At 41.1% G+C, this 19,111-nt stretch overlaps 1 protein-coding gene across 3 annotated transcripts in view; it reads left to right on the forward strand.

Annotated features, from left to right (window-relative positions):
• The window catches only part of ARMH3 (armadillo like helical domain containing 3), a 174,758-nt gene that overhangs the window by 32,007 nt on the left and 123,640 nt on the right, over positions 1-19,111 (forward strand). For all 3 annotated transcript variants that reach the window (XM_080822780.1, XM_080822781.1, XM_080822779.1), the window contains 7 exons: positions 309-384; positions 2,220-2,313; positions 5,844-5,945; positions 9,115-9,173; positions 11,150-11,215; positions 12,064-12,133; positions 13,205-13,265. In XM_080822780.1, the coding sequence (XP_080678906.1) occupies positions 309-384; positions 2,220-2,313; positions 5,844-5,945; positions 9,115-9,173; positions 11,150-11,215; positions 12,064-12,133; positions 13,205-13,265 (528 nt within the window). The remainder of the gene's footprint in view (positions 1-308; positions 385-2,219; positions 2,314-5,843; positions 5,946-9,114; positions 9,174-11,149; positions 11,216-12,063; positions 12,134-13,204; positions 13,266-19,111) is intronic.

A 19,111-nucleotide genomic window follows, 5' to 3' on the forward strand; every position in this document is an offset into this window, starting at 1 on the left:
CCAGCTGTCTCTGGAATGAAATGAAAGAGGCTGGGTGTCTGAGCCAGTGAAGGACTTAACTGGATTGGGGTGGAAAAGTGAGAGGGAAAATAGGGAATGAAGTAGATAAGAAATAGTCCTAAGGAATTAAAGTTAAGGCCCTATATACCCTTTATATAAACCCTAAGACGAAATAAAGGGAACATTAGAAATGCAAAGGGATTGGTAATGAGGATCTGGGGTGAAATTGTGTCTTGCTGATCATACTGTTTTAACTCTTCCATTGTAAGAGACTCTCCAATTTGTTCTCTTTTTTTTTTTTTCTTTAGAACCAATGAGGCCATCCTTCTGGCACTTTATGAAGCTGTTCATTTAAATCGTAACTTCATCACAGTGTTAGCGCAGGTTGGTTATGTTAAAAACTCTAGTGCTTCTCCCCGAATTTCATACAGATTCACTTCACTGAAAAGCCTATCTGGCTGTGCCTATTTAAACCTTGCTTTGTATTGGTAGGCCATAGTAACAGAGGTACATCAATTGTCTTTGCTTCAGGCTGTCTCCAAATATGTATGTTTCCATCTGGTGCTGAAGTGGTTCTGATAAAATGAAGAGTATTGGGTTTGACCAGTCTTCTAATTCTTTTGACCAGTTTCCTGATTTTGTTAACCGAGATGAGTGGAGATTACTTCATTTTGAGTGGAGATTACTTCTTTTTGTTCACTGGCAATCCCTTGGTATTATCTGCCCATATGTCAGGCTTTCTGCTTTCTAAACCACTGTGGAATTAAAACTAGAGATAAAATAGGCCAAGTCACTTGTCTTATTATTTCACTAATTTCCAGAGAGGAAAAATAAAAAAAATCTTGTCTACCATAAGGCTAGCTGTTAACAACAACAACAACAACAAAATGGTCTACAAATGTTGAAAGTGGGAAGTCCTAGAATACTGAGTGCTGGGTCTCTTAACGCAGCTTAGGATATCCTCAGTAGCTGGTAGAGAAGGGGACTAACACAGGCTGAGAACTCAAGTGCTGTCCATGAAGGATGTCTTTAAAAATTGATAAAATGTTTTTATCCTAAAGTCAGAGTGTTTAAAATATGTATGTAGGTTTCTTTTAAAAGAACATTTGCTTTTGCCTTTTTCTCAAAGGGCAGATGTATATGGAATCACTGAGTTTTAACAACAAAAAAACGAGGTCATGCTTAAAAAGTGGTGTTCTGGCTTAGGGTCTGCCTAGGAAGACACTTATTATTTATCAAGAGAACATGAGAGATTTTATCCACTATTTCCATTATGTTTGTCTGCTCTCTGAATTCTGTAGCTGATTTTAAAGGAGGGTGAGGGAGGTGGAACACTGCAAAAAGCTGTTGAGGAAGAGAAGGGAGTAGCCATTACTCAACTTAATTCTTTTTCTTTTCTTCTTTTTATAAGATTTCATTAATTTATTTGTCAGCGAGCGAGAGAGAGAGAGCGAGCTCGGGCACACAAGCAGGCAGAATGGCAGGGAGAGGCAGAGAGAGAAGCACGCTCCCCGTTGAGCAAGGAGCAGGATGTGGGACTCGATCCTAGGACCCTGGGATCAAGATCTGAGCTGAAGGCAGCGGCTTAACCCACTGAGCCACTCAGGTGCCCCACCCAGCTTAATTCTTAAGAGCTCATGTGACAGAGATGGCTAAGGAATGTCAGGAACAGAGGAATTGTCTGTTTTGGTCCCAGTGGATGTCTCCCCAGTGTCTCTGCTTCCACCCTGCGTACTCTTGTTGGTTGTGGGAAAGGGAGGCTGCTGTCTGCATAGCTCTTTTTATAGCACTTCATCTACTTGCCTTGTCTGTACTTACTAGTCAACTCTGTGGTCATCAGAACAGTCTATAGATAACGTTTTAGGTTGATGAGAGTCTGATGAGAGCAGTCCTTGCCCAGGTTCAGATAGGACTCAGATACCCTTTTTTTGCTGGAATAATCTCATGTATTTGTTTACCCCAGTTTTTTTGCAGGGTTCTGCAGAAAAATTTATGTAATGGAAACTTACTTGCTTAAAGAAAACTAGCCCACAGAGCTTCTTATTAGAGTTTAGTAAGCATCAACAGGAATCAGGTTCTCAGGGGAACTCAGTGTAAAAGCAGTCCCTCCTAAGTGAGCATTCCATCTAATTATGAGGCCGGGAATACGAAAGGATATTATGGAGAGGATACTCAGAACTGGGTTACGTCTTTTCTTTCTTGCTTCTGTTCTCTTTCAGAGTCATCCAGAAATGGGCTTGGTGACGACCCCTGTCAGTCCTGCTCCTACAACCCCAGCCACACCACTTGGGACCACGCCGCCCTCCTCTGATGGTAAGCCCACCACCTCTTGTTTTCTTGACTAATATGATCTTGAATCTTTCAGGGTAAGCATAGCTGTGTTGAACAAAGAACACAGTTGTTAATTCTTCCAGCTAAGAAATTGTTCTGAGGTGCTGTCTTTTAAGACTTCTAAAGCTCTGGGGGCACCTGGGTGGCTCAGTGGGTTAAAGCCTCTGCCTCCGGCTCAGGTCATGATCCCAGAGTTCTGGGATCGAGCCCCACATCAGGCTCTCTGCTCAGCGGGGAACCTGCTTCCTCCTCTCTCTCTGCCTGCCTCTCTGCCTACTTGCGATCTCTATCTGTCAAATAAATAAATAAAATCTTTAAAAAAAAAAAAAAGACTTCTAAAGCTCTAAAGGAAGCTTTGGAAAAGAAAGTCAAGTGTTTTTCTTTGTGTAAGAAGCTATATAACTCTAACTTGTCCTCAGGGAATGGTTGTAGAATCATGTGGTGCTAGATCTGAAAGGGACCTCTGAGGTCAGTAATGCCTATCCTGCCAAACTCTTAGGGTACTTGTGAGGCTCTGATGAGGTATTTTATGACTATCTCTCTGAAATGAATATAAGATAGTAATATTATCTCATGTTACCATTGGCCAAATGAGGGAATTGAGGCCAGAGAAATAAGTGGATCACCACATGTTAGTGAGAATTGAGACTAAGAACCAGGACATGGGTCAGGACAAGGACCATGTCTGTTTTGTTCACTGCTGTCTGTCTGGTGTAGTGCCTGGCGTGGTCACTGCTTAATAAAGACTTGTTGAGTACATGGATGAGAAAGTGAACCCGGGATTTTACTCACTGGTATGTATCTGCCAGCCCTTCCAGTGGGAAAATAATAAGCTTTGAGTGTATTATAATTGAGAATTTGGTGGGTATTTAAGACTTCTCCCCCTAAAATACACCCACCCACCCACACAGAATTTCTGTTTTATAAATTTTATGGCTGGAACTTAAGAACAGGGTAACAGGAAATAAATTATGAATTTTCCCCAGTGAAGTTTGTCATCTAAGTGTGTTTGATAGAGTATATTAACCTAAAAATAATCTTTGTTAATACTCAGTGTTTTGCCTAAAATATTTACTGAATTTCGGGTAAAGAAACAGGAAATTTAACTTCAGTCCTTTCTCTGTGCCTCTCTGTGGTCTGTGAAATGACCTTGTTTGATCTGCTTTTTCTCCTTCAAATTTTCGTCTAGCACATGCAGCGGTGGCAGTTGAAAGTGGTGAAAGAGGCGTTGGTACAGAAGCGTGTAAGGGAGGTGCCATTGATATTCAAGTCTATGGTAGCAAACTGGATCTGTTTAGAACTGAAAGCCAAATTCCAAAATATCTTAATGAGAAGGAGCAAGTAGTAAGGACTGCCTACTTGTCTCTGCTTTTTCAGGTCACTGAAAAATCCAGTAGAAATATTGTTGTTTCTCTTTAAGGATGAAGCCTGCCTGGTTACCATGGATATCAAACGCCGTATATATATAAAAATATCTATCTATCTATCTATCTGAGTCCCATGCGATGTTGGGGTTTGGATGCTTCAGAGAACTGCCTTTCAAACTGTTCATTGTGAACACTTTCACCCACACACTTGATTATGCAATGGCAGGATTTGTGCTTACTTACCTACAACCAGTGAGGTTTTATTTTTTCTAGTGGGAAGATGGAGTCAGCCCACTTTCAAATGACTGTCTCCCTTGACAGAGGCTGCTGGGAAGAATTATGAAGCCAAAGATCAAGGAATAACTCTTCTTTAGGAACAAGATTTTAATTTGTGAGGGATTTTATTCTATTTCTTCTGTTTTGTTCTTTTTCCTCTCTCCTGATTCATTTCCTTTCTATAGGGATGCTAAGCATGATAACCTTGTTTCAGGTTTTGTTTTTAATTATGTATAGTGGTGCTCAGTGGCCCAGTTATATTTAAAGGTATGTCACTGGAGCCATTATTTTTAAAAGCCAGCAGTTTAGATGTAACATTTGTTCTCGGCTCAGACTTGACATTTGACAACTCAGCCTTGGCATGAGAGGACTTTCTGGTAAACTAAAAATACATATACTTCTATATTTCTACATATTACATAAGACATTTTTCCAGTTACTGCTGTGTGTGAGTGGGAAAAAAGTTCCACTCACCAGTTAGATGCCTCTTTGTATGGGACAAAGGAAGAATTATGGGCCCTGAGGTTCAAAATAGGCTGGAGTTTTGAGTGGAAAGTCTCAGGTCATTAACCCATAGTATGAATTAAGACCTTTTAGTATTTCAACATAAAAATATATTTGTCTTTTATTAGTTTTGGGGGGCTGAACTGTGGGAAAAGAGCCAAGGATTGGGCATGCTAATTTCTTCTTATATGACTTTTGTTGTGCTTGTTGTGTGTTATGGAACCATTATATGCAAATGTTTCTCATTGTTAATAAATGTTCTCAGCATACATCGTAATAACTCCAGAGGGATCCATTGTGATTATGAATACATATTATGAATAATATCCCAAACTCAACTAAGTCTTCTGTCGGTGAAAATACAGCAGAAAGCTATAGATTCTCTAGCCTGTCTGAGCCAGCATGAGTCTCCTTTTGCTTCTATATTATGTCTTAGTGTAAAAACAGTTAACAAGATGTGTAAGTCTAATTTAAAGTCTTAGAAGCTTGAAAAGTCTACGTTAAGACTATTCTGGGGGCTCCTGGCTGGCTGTTGGTAGAGCATGGGACTTGTGATATCAGGGTTGTGAGTTCAAGCCCCATGTTGGGTGTAGAGGAAAAAAGAAAAAGAAAAAGAAAAAAGCCTGTTCTGTGTGGGTCCCAGCCCTGGTTTGGTCCCTCATTGTTCATTAAGATTGTGGCTCAGAGAGTGGGGACAAGGGGTAGTTTCTTTTGGAAATAGCAAGCAGCTGGGTAAATACAACTCAGTTTCTAGGCTGTCCCAGTCAGTAATGCCCACCTGTTTTCAGCCTGGTATTCTTTTTCAGGTTCCCTTTTAGGGGGAAAGGGATTAAGGAGTAGAATTTGAATATAGTTCTGCCGTGACTTTTTTCCATTCCATCTTGGGTATTTCCAGCCTAAAGGCTTTTTGTCAGAACTGAGCAAGATTTCTCCTTATTAGGAATGAATTGTCATTTATTTTAAGCAGGAGACTCATCAAAGCAAGGCTCATTTATATTCAATACAGATCTTTCCCTTAGGTACAAGTCAGAGTGCCTTCAGAAGGGCCCTGAACACTTTTGGGTTACTTGAAGCTAGAAGTGGAATCAAAAGACCCTTCTTAGGATGTGGGGAGAAAAGCACTGTTCCTGGAGACTGGCCCTTTTAGATTATGAGAAGGGTACTGGCCTTACTCTTGGGAGTAGGAAGGGCTCTAGAGGTCTAGGAACAGTAGCTAAGGGTTTTATTATAAGCACTTAGTCCTCCCTCTTTTGTGGAAAAAGTTTATTTAGTGATTTCCTTGCCTGCTTGCAAATTGGCTATGTAGGTAGAAGTGTTAGATGCAATATGTTGTAGGCTAAGTGCATTTCATCTGTTCTATTCCAGTTATAAGTTCTGTGGAACTCCCACTGGATGCAGATGTACAGACCAGTAATCTACTGATAACGTTCTTGAAGTATAGCTCGATTGTCATGCAGGACACCAAAGGTAAGGCGTGCTATTTTGGGGGCTCAGGAAGCAGGGGGTGTGGCAGGCAGCGACTTAGCTAGAATTAAGGAGCAGCATGAATACTTTGAAGCTTTGACAGGATAAAGCACTGCGGCCTCCTGTATAGGGTGATGGTCCTGATTACTGGAAAACAGTAATTTCTCACTGCCAGATGGCAATTAGGTGGTGTTGGGAAAACCTGGAGCTAGAGGGGGAGTACTTCAAAAATAGAACAGGAAAAAAAATTGGTCTCTACAAAAACTAGCAAGTCATTTTAGCAGATTTTGGTAAGTAGATGCAAACTCTTTTGTGTGGGAAGTGGGGGGATTAGCACACTTCAGGGAATTCCCTTTTGAGGACAAGCACTGGAAGCATCAGCTTGTGGTGAGAATTCATGGACTGTTGTATCAAGTACAGTAGGAAGAGGTGAGATTAAGAGGGACAGTGTTCCTTAACACTTAAAATAGAAGTGTCAGTACCCATCCAGAGATGCAGAGTGGAAGCAGAAGAGGACTGGCTGTTGGAAAAGTTTGAGTTTATTGTCTCTAGTTTCCTGCTATTCATCTGTTTATGATCTCTCTGTGATCTTTTAATTGATGGTAGGGAAGGGGAATATTTGGGCTAGGTGTGAGAAGGGATTGGGAGGAAACCCAGCAGATTCTATCCAGTATATAATTCAGTCCATTGGGAGCTACAGAGATGGTGAACGTCTGAGACTTGGCAAGAGAGATCTGACAGATGAGGATGGCAAGACTTTTGTGTATCTCTGTTTCTTGAGGCCATTGCTTCTCCTTTATGGCGGAGGGGGGGTAACCTCTTTCTTTCTCTAGAAATGTCACAGCAACCACAGAAGAGAGAGACTGCATAGATGTGACCCTGCAAATGAATTTGTAGCTTTGCTTGATATAACACAATGAATTGAGGCCCTTAGAACTTACTTTTAGCTTTAATGATCATGTAAAGCTGTTTGTCCTGGTCACTTTGTCATATGTAAAATGGAAGGCAAAATTGAGGGCAGATTAATTACAGTGTGAGTGGTCTCAGGCTGTCTTTCTAAACTCAGGCTCAGTCAGGTCTTTGCCAGCAGGCAGCCTAAATATGGCAACAGGCAAGGTTAGGTACTATGAAGAATTAATTTCAAAAATGGTTTCTGTGAGACTGAGAGAGAGGGGAGGGGGGAAAATGGCTCCTGGGTGGCTACATTGGCTCAGCTGTCTTGCTGTTAAGCCGCTGACCTTCTGCATGCCCTGACTAACAGGATTTCATTATGATTTTAGGAGCAATAGAAGCAACTTTTTCTTGGCTCTGCTTTGTCCCCACACCCTAGATTTTAGCTCTTTCTTTTTAATTATATATTTATTGTCTGATACCTATAAAAAGATACTTCTAATATATAGGAATATTAAATTATAGAGTTCTTAGTAAGTATATTAAATAGCATGAGTTATAAAGTATAATAATAAAATGAACATGTGAGTGGTAGACTCAACTGAACAAATATTAATGATGTTGAAGCTACCTGTGTGTTCCCTTCCCAGTAGTTCTTGTCTTTTCTAGTCTGCGGCATTTTATCATTCCCTTGATTCAGCTCTGCCCTCAAAGTCTTTTTTTTCTTGAGGTTCTTCTGACTTGGGTGTTGTTCTGACTTGGAGGAGTATCTGCTCAACCTTTAAAATAGACATAGGCAAAAATATTAAAAAATATATGTATACCTATATATAAATTTTAAAGTTGATTCATCAAAATCTTAACAGGACATATGGATGGGATGATTAAACTTAGTTTTTATTGTCCTTTTTTTGTGCTTCTTTGAATATAAAAAAGTTTGTAATGAAATATGCCTTATTTTTGTATTCAGAAACACTTTTTTTTTTTTTTAAGTGGAGAGATAGCTGCGGGCTTTTTTTTTTTTTACAGGAGTTGCTCATCAGCTTTTGGGGAAGGGGAGGATAGTGCCAGAGAAACTCTGTGGCTAGAGGTAGGTAGAAGAGTCTCATGACTCTAGTTTTGCACAGGCAGGGGCATTTCTTGGCTGGGTGCGTAGGAGTGCTGATGTAAGCTCTATAGGGAATGTCAAGGAAGTATTATCATCATTACTGTGTATATACTCTGTGTCTGTGAGGGGAAGTGAATGTATTTCTGGCCTACAACCCCCATTATGCCTTCTAATTGTCAGGTTTTAGTTGATTTTATCTTTGAGGAAGTAGCATGTTAATGTCAGGGTGAGTTCTATTAGCTCCTTTCTGTAGCACTGTAATCTGTTAATAGATCTTTTCTCAGAATGGACTTCAAGCCAGGTCCTGTCAAAGCTAATTGAAGCATCGTAACCATTTGTCCATTTTGGATATGCTGGTATGACCCTCTTCTCGCCTCCATTTCACCCCTTACCCACAAAGATCCTGGGAAGTAAATAAGCTTTGATGTGGTAATTGGCAGTGATGGAGTAGCTCTTTCTTGGTCATTTGTGTGGGCTTAAAGCCCTGCCACTGAGGTTGCCTTCTTTTTTATTAACTAGAATGTGAGTTCTGGGGACCAGGGACCTTTCTTCAGTTCAGTGCTATATCTGTAATGCCTAGCATAGTGCCTGCCACGTAGTAGGTATTAAGTAAATATTTGTGGAGTGAATAACTTTGTCCAGAAGAAAAGAAATATGATGAAATGTTTACAGCTTTCCCAGTCATACGTAGTGTGCACAGTACAAGTAAAAGGCAGGGGCTGGACCCTGGTTTTCAGTTAGTTTGTTTCTGATTCCACTGCCAGTTTGCTAAGAACAGTTATAAAACCTTTCTAGGTTTTGTGGGATGTGGCTGTAGATGGTGGTGCTTGAAGTTGGTAGATGAGAAGGTGTGGGGAAGGGAAGAGACCTGACTATTCAGAAGCAAAGGATTGATATGGAAGCAAAGGGTGTGGCCCTGATTTGGGCCATGACAGTAGGAACCATAATAATTAGATTCTCAGGAAGGTGGTTAGCGATCCATTTTTCTAAAAAATCTTCTGTGGGATTCTTTTGCCTAGTAGAAAAGCAAGAATTCCTCTTGATTTTTCATTCAGGAATTTGTGTGGAGGGGGAAAGTAGAAATGATCTTTGTGGTGACACACATCTTTATTCTCTATAGAAACTTGGTTTGGATGATATGGAGAGAAGGGTTTGTTTATTTTTTCTTTACAGATGAGCACCGGCTTCACAGTGGCAAACTCTGTCTGATTATACTTACGTGTATTGCAGAGGTAGGTGTCAGGTGTCACTTTTCTTCTGATATTAGCTAATCTCTTACAAAGTGCTATCTTTTTTCTTCCCGTCTCCTGTTCCTGACTTTAAGGATCCTAAAGGTTGGGAAAGAAAATCTTTCCTCTTTGTATCATCTGTCTCCTCCCACTAGAATGTAAGCTCTGATAGCAAGGTCCTTCACCAGTGTATTTTCAGTGTCTAGCACATAATAGAGCCTCAATTAGTATTTAGTGGTTGAATTAGTAATGAACTGTGTTATGATAAGTGCTATAATTTTGAACTGGAAGACATGAGCTCTTAAGAGTTTTAAATATGAGATTTAGGGGCGTCTGGGTGGCTCAGTGGGTTAAGGCCTCTGCCTTCAGCTCAGGTCATGATCTCAGGGTCCTGGGATCAAGCCCCGCATCGGGCTCTCTGCTGAGCAGTGAGCCTGCTTCCTCCTCTCTCTCTGCCTGCCACTCTGCCTACTTGTGATCTCTGTCAAATAAATAAAATCTTTAAATAAATAAATAAATAAATAAATAAGAGATTTAAGCCTCTGTAGAAGAAATAATCCTGCCCCTTTGAAGCTGCTCATGTTGGGTCTTTTGCATTTAGCAAAATGAAAAAAGGAGCTCAAGTTTCCTGTGGTGGACAGAAAAATGAAAGAGGGAGATTGGAAACCGAGTAAAGTTGGGCTGATTGCAGTTTGGTGAAGAAGAAGAGCCTGAGAGTAAACATAAAAGGTTCTTTATAAGGAGGCTCTTTTGGTTGGATTCATTAGGCCTAAACTCACCCTGAGTCTTGGTGGCAGCACAAGTGTAAAAAGAAAACCACAGGGACCAAATGGCGTCACTTAGGCAGATCCCTGGTTATGGGCAGAACTTGAGTCAATTTAGAGCTAAATTTTCGCTTTAGCTACCTCCTTTATTATCCCTTATTTTGATCTTTCTCTCTCAAGAAAAACAGTAAAGGTGGTCCACATGGAGTAAATATCTTGCTCATCCTTTCCCTTTTTGTGTTCTCTGTGAAAAGATGACCTACTTTTCACAGGTTATGGGTAGATGGTTACAGAAGAGCTGCTTATTAGCAGTGGACCTGGTGTAATTGCTTTTCAAAAATCTTTCTAAGAAAATCTTTAAAGGAGTTGTTTTCCACAAATTGTAACAGTTCTAGTAATTGGAGTCTGTAGGCATGTCAGATCTTCAGAAAAGGTGTTGGGAAAGGGCCAAGGGATGCTCATTACCGATTGGTGGGTGAGAGGTTTTTGATTTTCTGTCAGTCTTCAGCAAAGCCAGAGATAGACGGGGTCTTGCCTACTGCCATGCTGCCTGTGTAGCAGTTTTCTCCTGCTGTGCCAAGTCCATTCCCGGCAGAGTGCAGACCTTTCTTCTTGATCGTGGATCCTCATGTGGAGTCTGCACATGTATCCTGCAGCCCCGATGAAAACCTTCAAGCTGTCACAAACAGAACAGGCTCCTTGGGCAGATGGCAAGGAAGAGAGAATAGGAAAACAGATTCCTCTCAGCATTTGCCTGAGTCCTGTGCCTTAGTTTTTTATTGTTTGTAATTTGCCGAGAGATTTTTTGACCAGTTAGAGACACACGGGAAATTACGCCCAATTAAAAGCTCATGGCTTAAGTAGGGTTTGACACTAAGACTCTCGGCTTATCCCATTAGCTCTCTTAACAGGTCCTTGAAAGTAGTTCTTTTTCTCTTCTTTCCTTTTTAAAGATTTTATTTATTTACTTGAGAGAGAGAGAGTGAGAGAGAGCAAGCACGACTGAGTAGGGAGCCGGATGCAGGACTGGATCTTGGCATTTAAGGATCGTGACCTGAGCTGAGGGCAGACGCCTAACCAACTGAGCCACCCAGGCACCCCTTGAAAGTAGTTCTTGAAGTCCAAGGATTTGTAGCAAGTGTGATAGATGATAAACTGAATTTCCCAAGTATAGCTCTCATTCCTTACTTTTTCTCCATATTTCTATTTTTTTAGGATCAGTATGCAAATGCATTTTTGCATGACGACAATATGAATTTTCGAGTAAACTTACACAGAATGGTAGGTGTGACTTTTGTTTCTTGTTTTTTCTTAGAGGAAATTTTTGGTATGTTGGCAGGATTGGGGAGGATGAGATTGATCCTACTTAGAACAAATGTGGGTGGAATGTTGTACTAAAGGGCTTTTGCTTAACTGCTGTTCAGCAGGCCCAAGCCTGTTGTTGGGATTTTTTTTTCGTGTCATGGAGCTCTTTCTTACTCAAGAGACGATGGAAAGATCCACAACCATGTCCCCATGGCAATAATATTAGAATGTATCAGTAATGTAGATTTCAACAAGGAGATGGGCCTAAGCCTTTTGTTTTCAAAATGTAGTACGATCTTTGATTAGTTTAGACCAGATGCTGTTTTATTTGAGAAGTGGGGAAATAGAATATGCAGGTATCAGGGAATTACTTCAAACTTGGAGGTATGTTCAGAAATACACTTTAAGGTTTATATTGAAACTTACTTTTGTTTTTTGCAATGGGCTACTGTTGCTGCCTCCACACAGTTACCTTCTGCTCTTTTTATTATTTTATCAAAGAAAAATGCCAGTATACCTCTTTTGTTGTTAGTAATGTCACTTGTACAGATAAAATCAAAATAAAAACAACAGCTTTCCCATTGTAGTATGGTCCAGTGCCCTTTAGGGCTGTTGTCTTGCTGTGAATTGTGTTTTTGTCACAGGCCTGCATTGATAACTGAGAAGCATTTACAAGTCCTCCCTGCCCCACCCCACCCCCATGACTAGAAAAAGAAAGAAAAGGTAGCATCTCTGTAGTAGTGATTTTATTTGCATGAAAAACATGATGAGCCATTGGATGTCAGTTCAGGTGTCTACTAATTTCATTTCTTTTTTGTGTGAAGCCTATGAGACACAGGAAGAAAGCCGCGGACAAGAACCTTCCCTGCCGTCCCTTAGTATGTGCAGTACTGGGTGAGTCTCGTCAGAATTGACACTTTTCTGAGCCAGTGACGGATTTTCATGATTAAGAGGAGGGGTAGGTCCTGGTTGCTGTGCTTCTCCCTCAGAGAAGGTACTAGTTACGTTTTTTCTCTGGTCTAAGAAACCATGTTTATTGTTACCAACTCCAACAAATAGAATGCTCAGTTAAAGGGTTCTGTTGTTTAAAGAAAAAGATCTTTCCAGGGAGACAAATGGCTAAGTCTAAGCCTGATACATGATTTAAATTTGTAAAATATCTTATTCCTGATCAAAATTTTAAATTCTTCGGTTCCCTTCTTGGTCCAGATTGATGTGTCAGCTGGCCAGGAGGCTTGAAGCTCACGGATCAGACATACAAAACTTCCTCTTGAGTAAATTAAGTTGAGATGAGCCTGACAGAGCTGACAGTAAGGGGATTCTATCTTATGTGATTTTGTCTGCCCACAATTCTGCGTTTTCCTTAGGGGAATGATCTGAACTCTTAATCCCATTTCACTTGGATATTCAGCCCTGGTTCCTAGAGCTACTTGATTTTAGAAACAGTAATTAAGATTATATAATAAGCCTCTATTGACCCAAAGCCCCACAGACCATTCAATCAATATCTGTCAGGCTGAGCGTGATTGTGAGATGAGATAGGCTGACATAACTTCAGAGCTTAACATGGGGTGTTACATGGATGTGATCCATAATTTATTCTCCATTTGCCTCATCACTCAGTTCTCAGAATATGATTTCCCTTTGGAATTTTGCATTAGTGCCATGGTATAAATTATCTGTGCAATGAAATCTCTTGTGCACCTGCATTTATTGGTAGGTCAAGGTATCCTTCTGGAAATAGGAGAGTGAGCTAATTTTCTTGTTACTTTACAAGTGGCAGGTGTAAAGTAAGGTATTGCAACAAGTACCTTATATAAAATAAATTTACAGTGCACGTGAATAAAGATGTGGTTAGTAGTTGTCATTCAGCATGAGTGCAAGGTATACTGAGGTTTTTTCCAACTGAAAGGCATGAAATGCATTTCATTCTGATTGATTTAATTGTTCTCCTTTCCCCCTCAGACCTAATGGTAGAGTTTATTGTAACACACATGATGAAGGAGTTTCCTATGGATCTGTATGTGTAAGTACCATGGTTCACTTAATGTGTGTAAATCTATTTTACAGAATTGAGTGATAGGAAATTTATAGTCACAAAATTCTGTGTACACTTCAGGAAAAACTCATTTGTGTATGGAGAAGTGTCAGGGAGTATTTTATGGCCCAGATTTATACATCTTTACAGAAGGGGGGAGAATGTACAAACCACAGTTTGGATTCTGCACATATCTTCATTATCACTTTAGGCACACTACATGAAGAACAGGGCTGATGCACTGAAGCAGTGATCATGGGTGGCTACTGTAATCCAAAGGTATGGAATACCAGCAGGCCACTTAGTCATCCCTGGGCTTTGGCGTTAAAGTAGTCAGCAGTAGTTAGAAGGTAGGGAAAGACCAGGGAAATAGAGCTTTTGGTCTCTTGTTATCCTACATAGTACAGCAGCCTAGTCAGAACTATTCTAGCTAGGCAAATTATATGTATAGTGACCTGGATGGCAGATTCCCGCCTCCTGAGGAGATCAGATTGTTTATCGACAGAGATCACAAGTAGGCAGAGAGAGAGGAGGAAGCAGGCTCCCCCGCACCACTGAGCAGAGAGCCTGATGTGGGACTCAATCCCAAGACCCTGGGATCATGACCCAAGCTGAAGGCAGAGGCTTTAACCCACTGAGCCACCCAGGTGCCCCGAAAATCATCATATTTTAATAAAGTCTAAGTCCTCAGGCTTTCTCTTTCCTTTACTGTTTCTGCATTCGTCTTACATTTAATGCCCAAGAACAGCTGTGCCACAATGGTGTGATCTCAAATATATACATTTTTTCCTTAAAAAGCATCTGAATTGAGTCTGACAACAGAATTGCAACTTCCATTTTTTTTCAGCAAGAGAGCAGTTTGGTGAATAGCAGTGTCTGTGCCTCATTCTAGAGACAGACCTGGGATTTAGGGAGGTATAAACAATTTTACTCTGAATAGAGTAGACTTCCAACTTTGATCTTGGTTTCCTAGGTATAAATAATGATACAAATTTTACTTTTAGGTAAGTAGGTTGCAGTTTGGATTTTTTTCTTATCTTTTTCTTTTTTTGAGATTTTATTAGAGGGAGAGCAAGCATGAGTGGTGGGGAAGAGCAGAGGGAGAGGGAGAAGAAGGCTCCCCACTGAGCAGGGAGTCCGATGTGAGGCTTGATCCCAGAACCACAGGATCATGACCTAAGCTAAAGGCAGACACTTAACAGACTGAGCCACCCAGGTGCCCCACAGTTTTCATTTTTCTGTTTGCATTTTCTTTTGGTGTTTAGAAGTAAGCCTGATTCTTTATTTTAATTCAAACACCATGAAAGCTGCTTTTTTTTTTTTTAAATGAAACTGATTAGATAAGTTTTCAGTTTAAGTGTGTCTCTGAACCTTAGCGCCTTAGGGATCAGATTTATTTTACTACAGACTTTATTTGTAGCTTGGTTATCTTATGTTCTTGTTTTAGGATATGCTATTTACCCTTAGTGTAGTATTACAGTCTCAGTTTTCTCATTTTCTGATTAAGGAAACTTAGACTCTGTTGGCTGAGTGCTTGGCCCAGGGTTATTCTGTTAGTAAGCACCATTGCCTAGACCTGAACTCAGCTTTTCTTACTATAAATCCCAAGTGGTTGCCATCCCATCTTCAGTGTATTGGTTATCTATTGCTGTGTACTAATGACCTCAGGCTGAGTGGTGTAAAACAGATATTTATTATCTCACAATATCTGTGGTTGAGGAATCTAGAAGCAGCGTAGCTGGATAGTTTTGGCGTAGGGTTTCTCACAAGGCTGCAGTCAGCATTAGCTGGCGGGGGTGGGCGGTGAGGGGCTGGGGGCTCAGTTGAGTGTCCAACTCTTGTTTTCTGCTCAGGTAATGATCTCATGGGTTGTGAGATCAAGCCCCATGTTGGGCTCTGTGCTTAGTTCAGAGTCTGTTTGGGACTTTTTCCCTCTTCCTCTCCCTTTCCCTCCCCCTCGTGCGCACGCTCTCTCTCTCTCTTTCTCAAATACATAAATAAATCTTTTTTTTAAAAAAAGTGTTAGCTGGGCCTGTAGGCATCTGAGGCTCTACTGGGCTTGAGAATTCGCTTCCAAGCTTACTTACATAGTTGTTGGCAAACCTCAGTTCCTTGCCATGTGGACCTTTTCATAGGGCTGCTCACCACAGCTGGCCTCCTCCAACGCAAGTAATCCAAGAGAGAAAGAAGAGAGTGAGAGTCCAGGATGGAAGCCGTAGGGTCTTTTATAACCTAATCTCAAATGACATACCATTTCTGCTGGTCATATATACCAACCCCGATACAGTTGTTAGTCTATGTTGGTCTTTCCTTATGTAAGGATGTAAATGCCAGGAGGTGCAGACCACTGGGGGCCATCTTGCAGGCTAGCTACCACAGTGGCACACCAAGTTAAGTTGCATTACCACGATTCAGACTCCCTAGATCGGAGAGACTCAGGTCTCTCTCACCCCAGAGGCTGTACCCTTAACTGCTGCTGTGATAAGTGACAGAAAGATTTGCACAGGGTGACTAATGCTAACTGGGGCATCAGAGAAGATAACAGGGAAGGTTGCATTTGACCTGAGTCATGAAGAAACAGTGGGAGTTTTCTGTGTGGAAGAGAGGGGGAGGGACACACAAGCAGGGGACCGGCATGTTCAAAAGCTTGGAGGTTTGAAAGTGTGGCATGTTTGGAAGGTAGAAAGGAATTCAGGATGATGAGAGTGGAGGGCGCATGGAGGAAGCATAGGAGAGTAGAAAAATGGTTGCCTGAGATTAAGTGGCTGATGGGGACGGTTGAAGGTGGGATGACATGATAAGATTGTGTGTTCAGCACATAGAGTTACAGGTATGTGCCTGTCTACCCAGATCCTCACATCACAGCCAGTGAACCTGGTCTGCATAAATATTTTAACTCCCTCCTCCCCCCAGTTTCTACCTCTTTTGGTATTACATTGCTTTCTCAGTTGCTTTTTCCACCTGCTCCCTAATTGAATGTCCTGAGGTTAGGGAAGATGGAGAAGATAATGAGGAATCAAACTGACAGAAGCTGGGTGGAAGACTCCACCGTCAGGCTGAATACACTTTCTTCATTACTACCCATGGGCATATATTCAGGTCTCCCCACTCCCTCCTCCAGCTCTCTTCCCAGTTTTTGGCATTTGGAGCATCAAGTCCTTTTTAGGTGAACTTCTCTGCTCCCAGCTGGGCATCAGGCCTGGTTGCTACTCTCACTTCATTATGTACTGCTTTTCAGCAGCATACCACAGAATGAGAAATTGAAAGCAAAATGAATTTCTGCCATTTCAGATAAGTTTATAATCCTCCTGCTGAAATATGAAGAAATAGGGAGTGTGGAAAGACTTAATACTCAAAACCAGAATCTGGGTCAGAAATGAAAAATTTCACATCTGTGTATGAATGCTGTAGGTAAAGTAATAATGGGGAAAGATGCGTATACCAAAAAGAGAGAGAGAGAAAAGTCTTGCTTGGAGCAGTAAGAGGTGGGGAAACTTTAACCAATTAATTTCATTCTTCACTGTATTCTTGGTTCTTGCTGCCATCCCCACTGCTGCCACAGGATTTAGGAGTGAGGAGAAATTGTCTCGGGGAGAGTAAACTTTCCTTTAAGCTACTCTTAACACAGAAAACTTGGACTCTTTCTCAGTAAGAGATTCTCTCACCTGGGAGTAGGCACCGGAAAAAAGTAGAAACTTTAGTGGACCACACAAGAAGACTTCGGGTTAGGGGCGCCTGGGTGGCTCAGTTAGTTAAGTGTCTACCTTTGGCTCAGGTCATGATCCCAGGGTCCTGGGATCGAGCCTCGAATTGGGCCCCTGAGGGAAGTCTGCCTCTGCCTTTGCCTCTGCCTCTCCCCACTGCCTTGACTTGTGCTCTCTCTCAAATAAAAATAAAAATAAAAATCTTCAAAGACGACTTCCGGTTAAAGCGGAACTGTCTCATGTTGAAATAGGAAACCACTATGTGTGTAAAAAACATGCCAAAGAAGCAGTAAATTTGGAGTAATTCAGCCGGTCTGTATTTTAAGGTTGTAGCAGTTGTTAAAATTTTCATTTTGTTTGGTAAATAGTGTAAGTTATTGAGACTACCAGGCCGGTTATGTCACCGTTTGGGTGGCTGCAGAGGTGGGAACAGAGTTTAGGAACAGTGTCAGAGTGAATATGGTCTTTGAACCAGAGATTGGTAGCAGCAGGGGTGGGAGCATAGGTAGTATCTCCTTGCTGCTCCTGGGTGGTTCAGTGTTGGGATGACATCATCAGTAGAGGCAGGGTGCAGGCGGTCCAGATCCAGGCTGTGTGAGAAATGCTGGTATGTGGAATGTATTGTGCATGGGTGGCCATGTATGGGCAGCATCCAGCTGTCTTTGCTGGCTGCAGCAAGCCTGTCAGCACCAGGTACCTAATGACTACCAGCTTAATGGAGAAATTGATAGAAGAGTTTATATATTCCTAAATTAAATCATGGCTTGAACCAGGGCATCTTGTAGCTAGTGACAGTTGCATCAAACAGGAGATCACACCATAATGTCTAAAAATCAGTAATTGATTTGGAAACTATTGGGGTGATTTATACTATAATTTATGTCACTTGATAAGCAGTTTTGATACAATTTAGTTCATTAAGAGAGTAAAAGAGAATTATTTAAAAAAATTTTTTTAAACCTTTTAAAGGATTTTATTTATTTATTTGACAGAGAGAGATCACAAGTAGGCAGAGAGACAGGCAGAGAGAGAGAGAGGTGGAAGCAGGCTCCCTGCTGAGCAGAGAGCCTGACACGGGACTCGATCCCAGGACCCTGAGATCATGACCCGAGCCGGAGACAGAGGCTTCCCTCTGAGCCACCCAGGCACCCTTATAGTGTTGTTATTTTGTTTGGGCTTCTTTTTTTTTGCCCTCCTCTTTCCCTCTTTTCTAGGAAGCCTAAGAAGAAATTAGCTGCCTCTACTTTCACTTGATTCCTGAGCTGTCAGATTGATTCTCTATAGGTTGCTACCTATGGTGTCTGCTGAAGTTAGTAGGATCTTAGGTTACTCTTTGTCTCAGAATAAAACCATAGAACCTGAGCATAGAATCCCAGCTCCAGAAGTATTCTTTATTTGAAGCTGCCCTTTAGTTGAATTACATTTGGTCAAATATGTAGAAGAGCCACTTTGTGCTGTGCTCTTTTGCCTTACTTCTTTTGTCTCTTCTGTTTTCTCAGCCTCATTCTTTCATGTCAAAACAGTTTCAAGGGCACTTGGGTAGCTCAGTCATTGGACCTTTGGCTTGGGTTGTGATCGTGGGGTCCTGGGATTGAGCCCTGTGTTGGGCTCCCGCTTGGTGGGAAGCCTGCTTCTCTCCTACTCCTCCTACTTGTGTTCCCTCTCTCACTGTCTGTCTCTTTGTCAAATAAATAAACAAAATCTTAAACAACAATAACAGTAACAACAATAAACCAGTTTCAAGAGGAAAAGCCTCTTTCATTTGCCTAAAACCAGCAGGTTATCTGGGTCTACTTTCTAGGAATTTGACAACTTAGTTCTAATAAGACTTAAGTGCTAGATGTTTATTTTACGTAATTTTTTTGGAAAAATTTTAAAAGTTATTTATTTAAACAATTTCCATACACAACATGGGGCTTGAACTTACAACCCTGGATCAAGAAATACATGGTTTTCCAGTTGAGCCAGCCAGGCACCCTAAGTGTTAGACATTTAGTTGATAAACAGCCAATATTTGTTGAATGAATGAATGAAAACAGAAGTCTGACAATTTCTTCTGAATCTTTTGATTTGTGTGATGAGCCTGGATTTTCAGAGGGATAAAGTCTAAGCCTTGGGCTTCTTTTTCTT

The sequence above is a fragment of the Martes martes genome (assembly GCF_963455335.1).
Source record: "Martes martes genome assembly, chromosome: 14".
Classification (NCBI taxonomy): Eukaryota; Metazoa; Chordata; class Mammalia; order Carnivora; family Mustelidae; genus Martes; species Martes martes.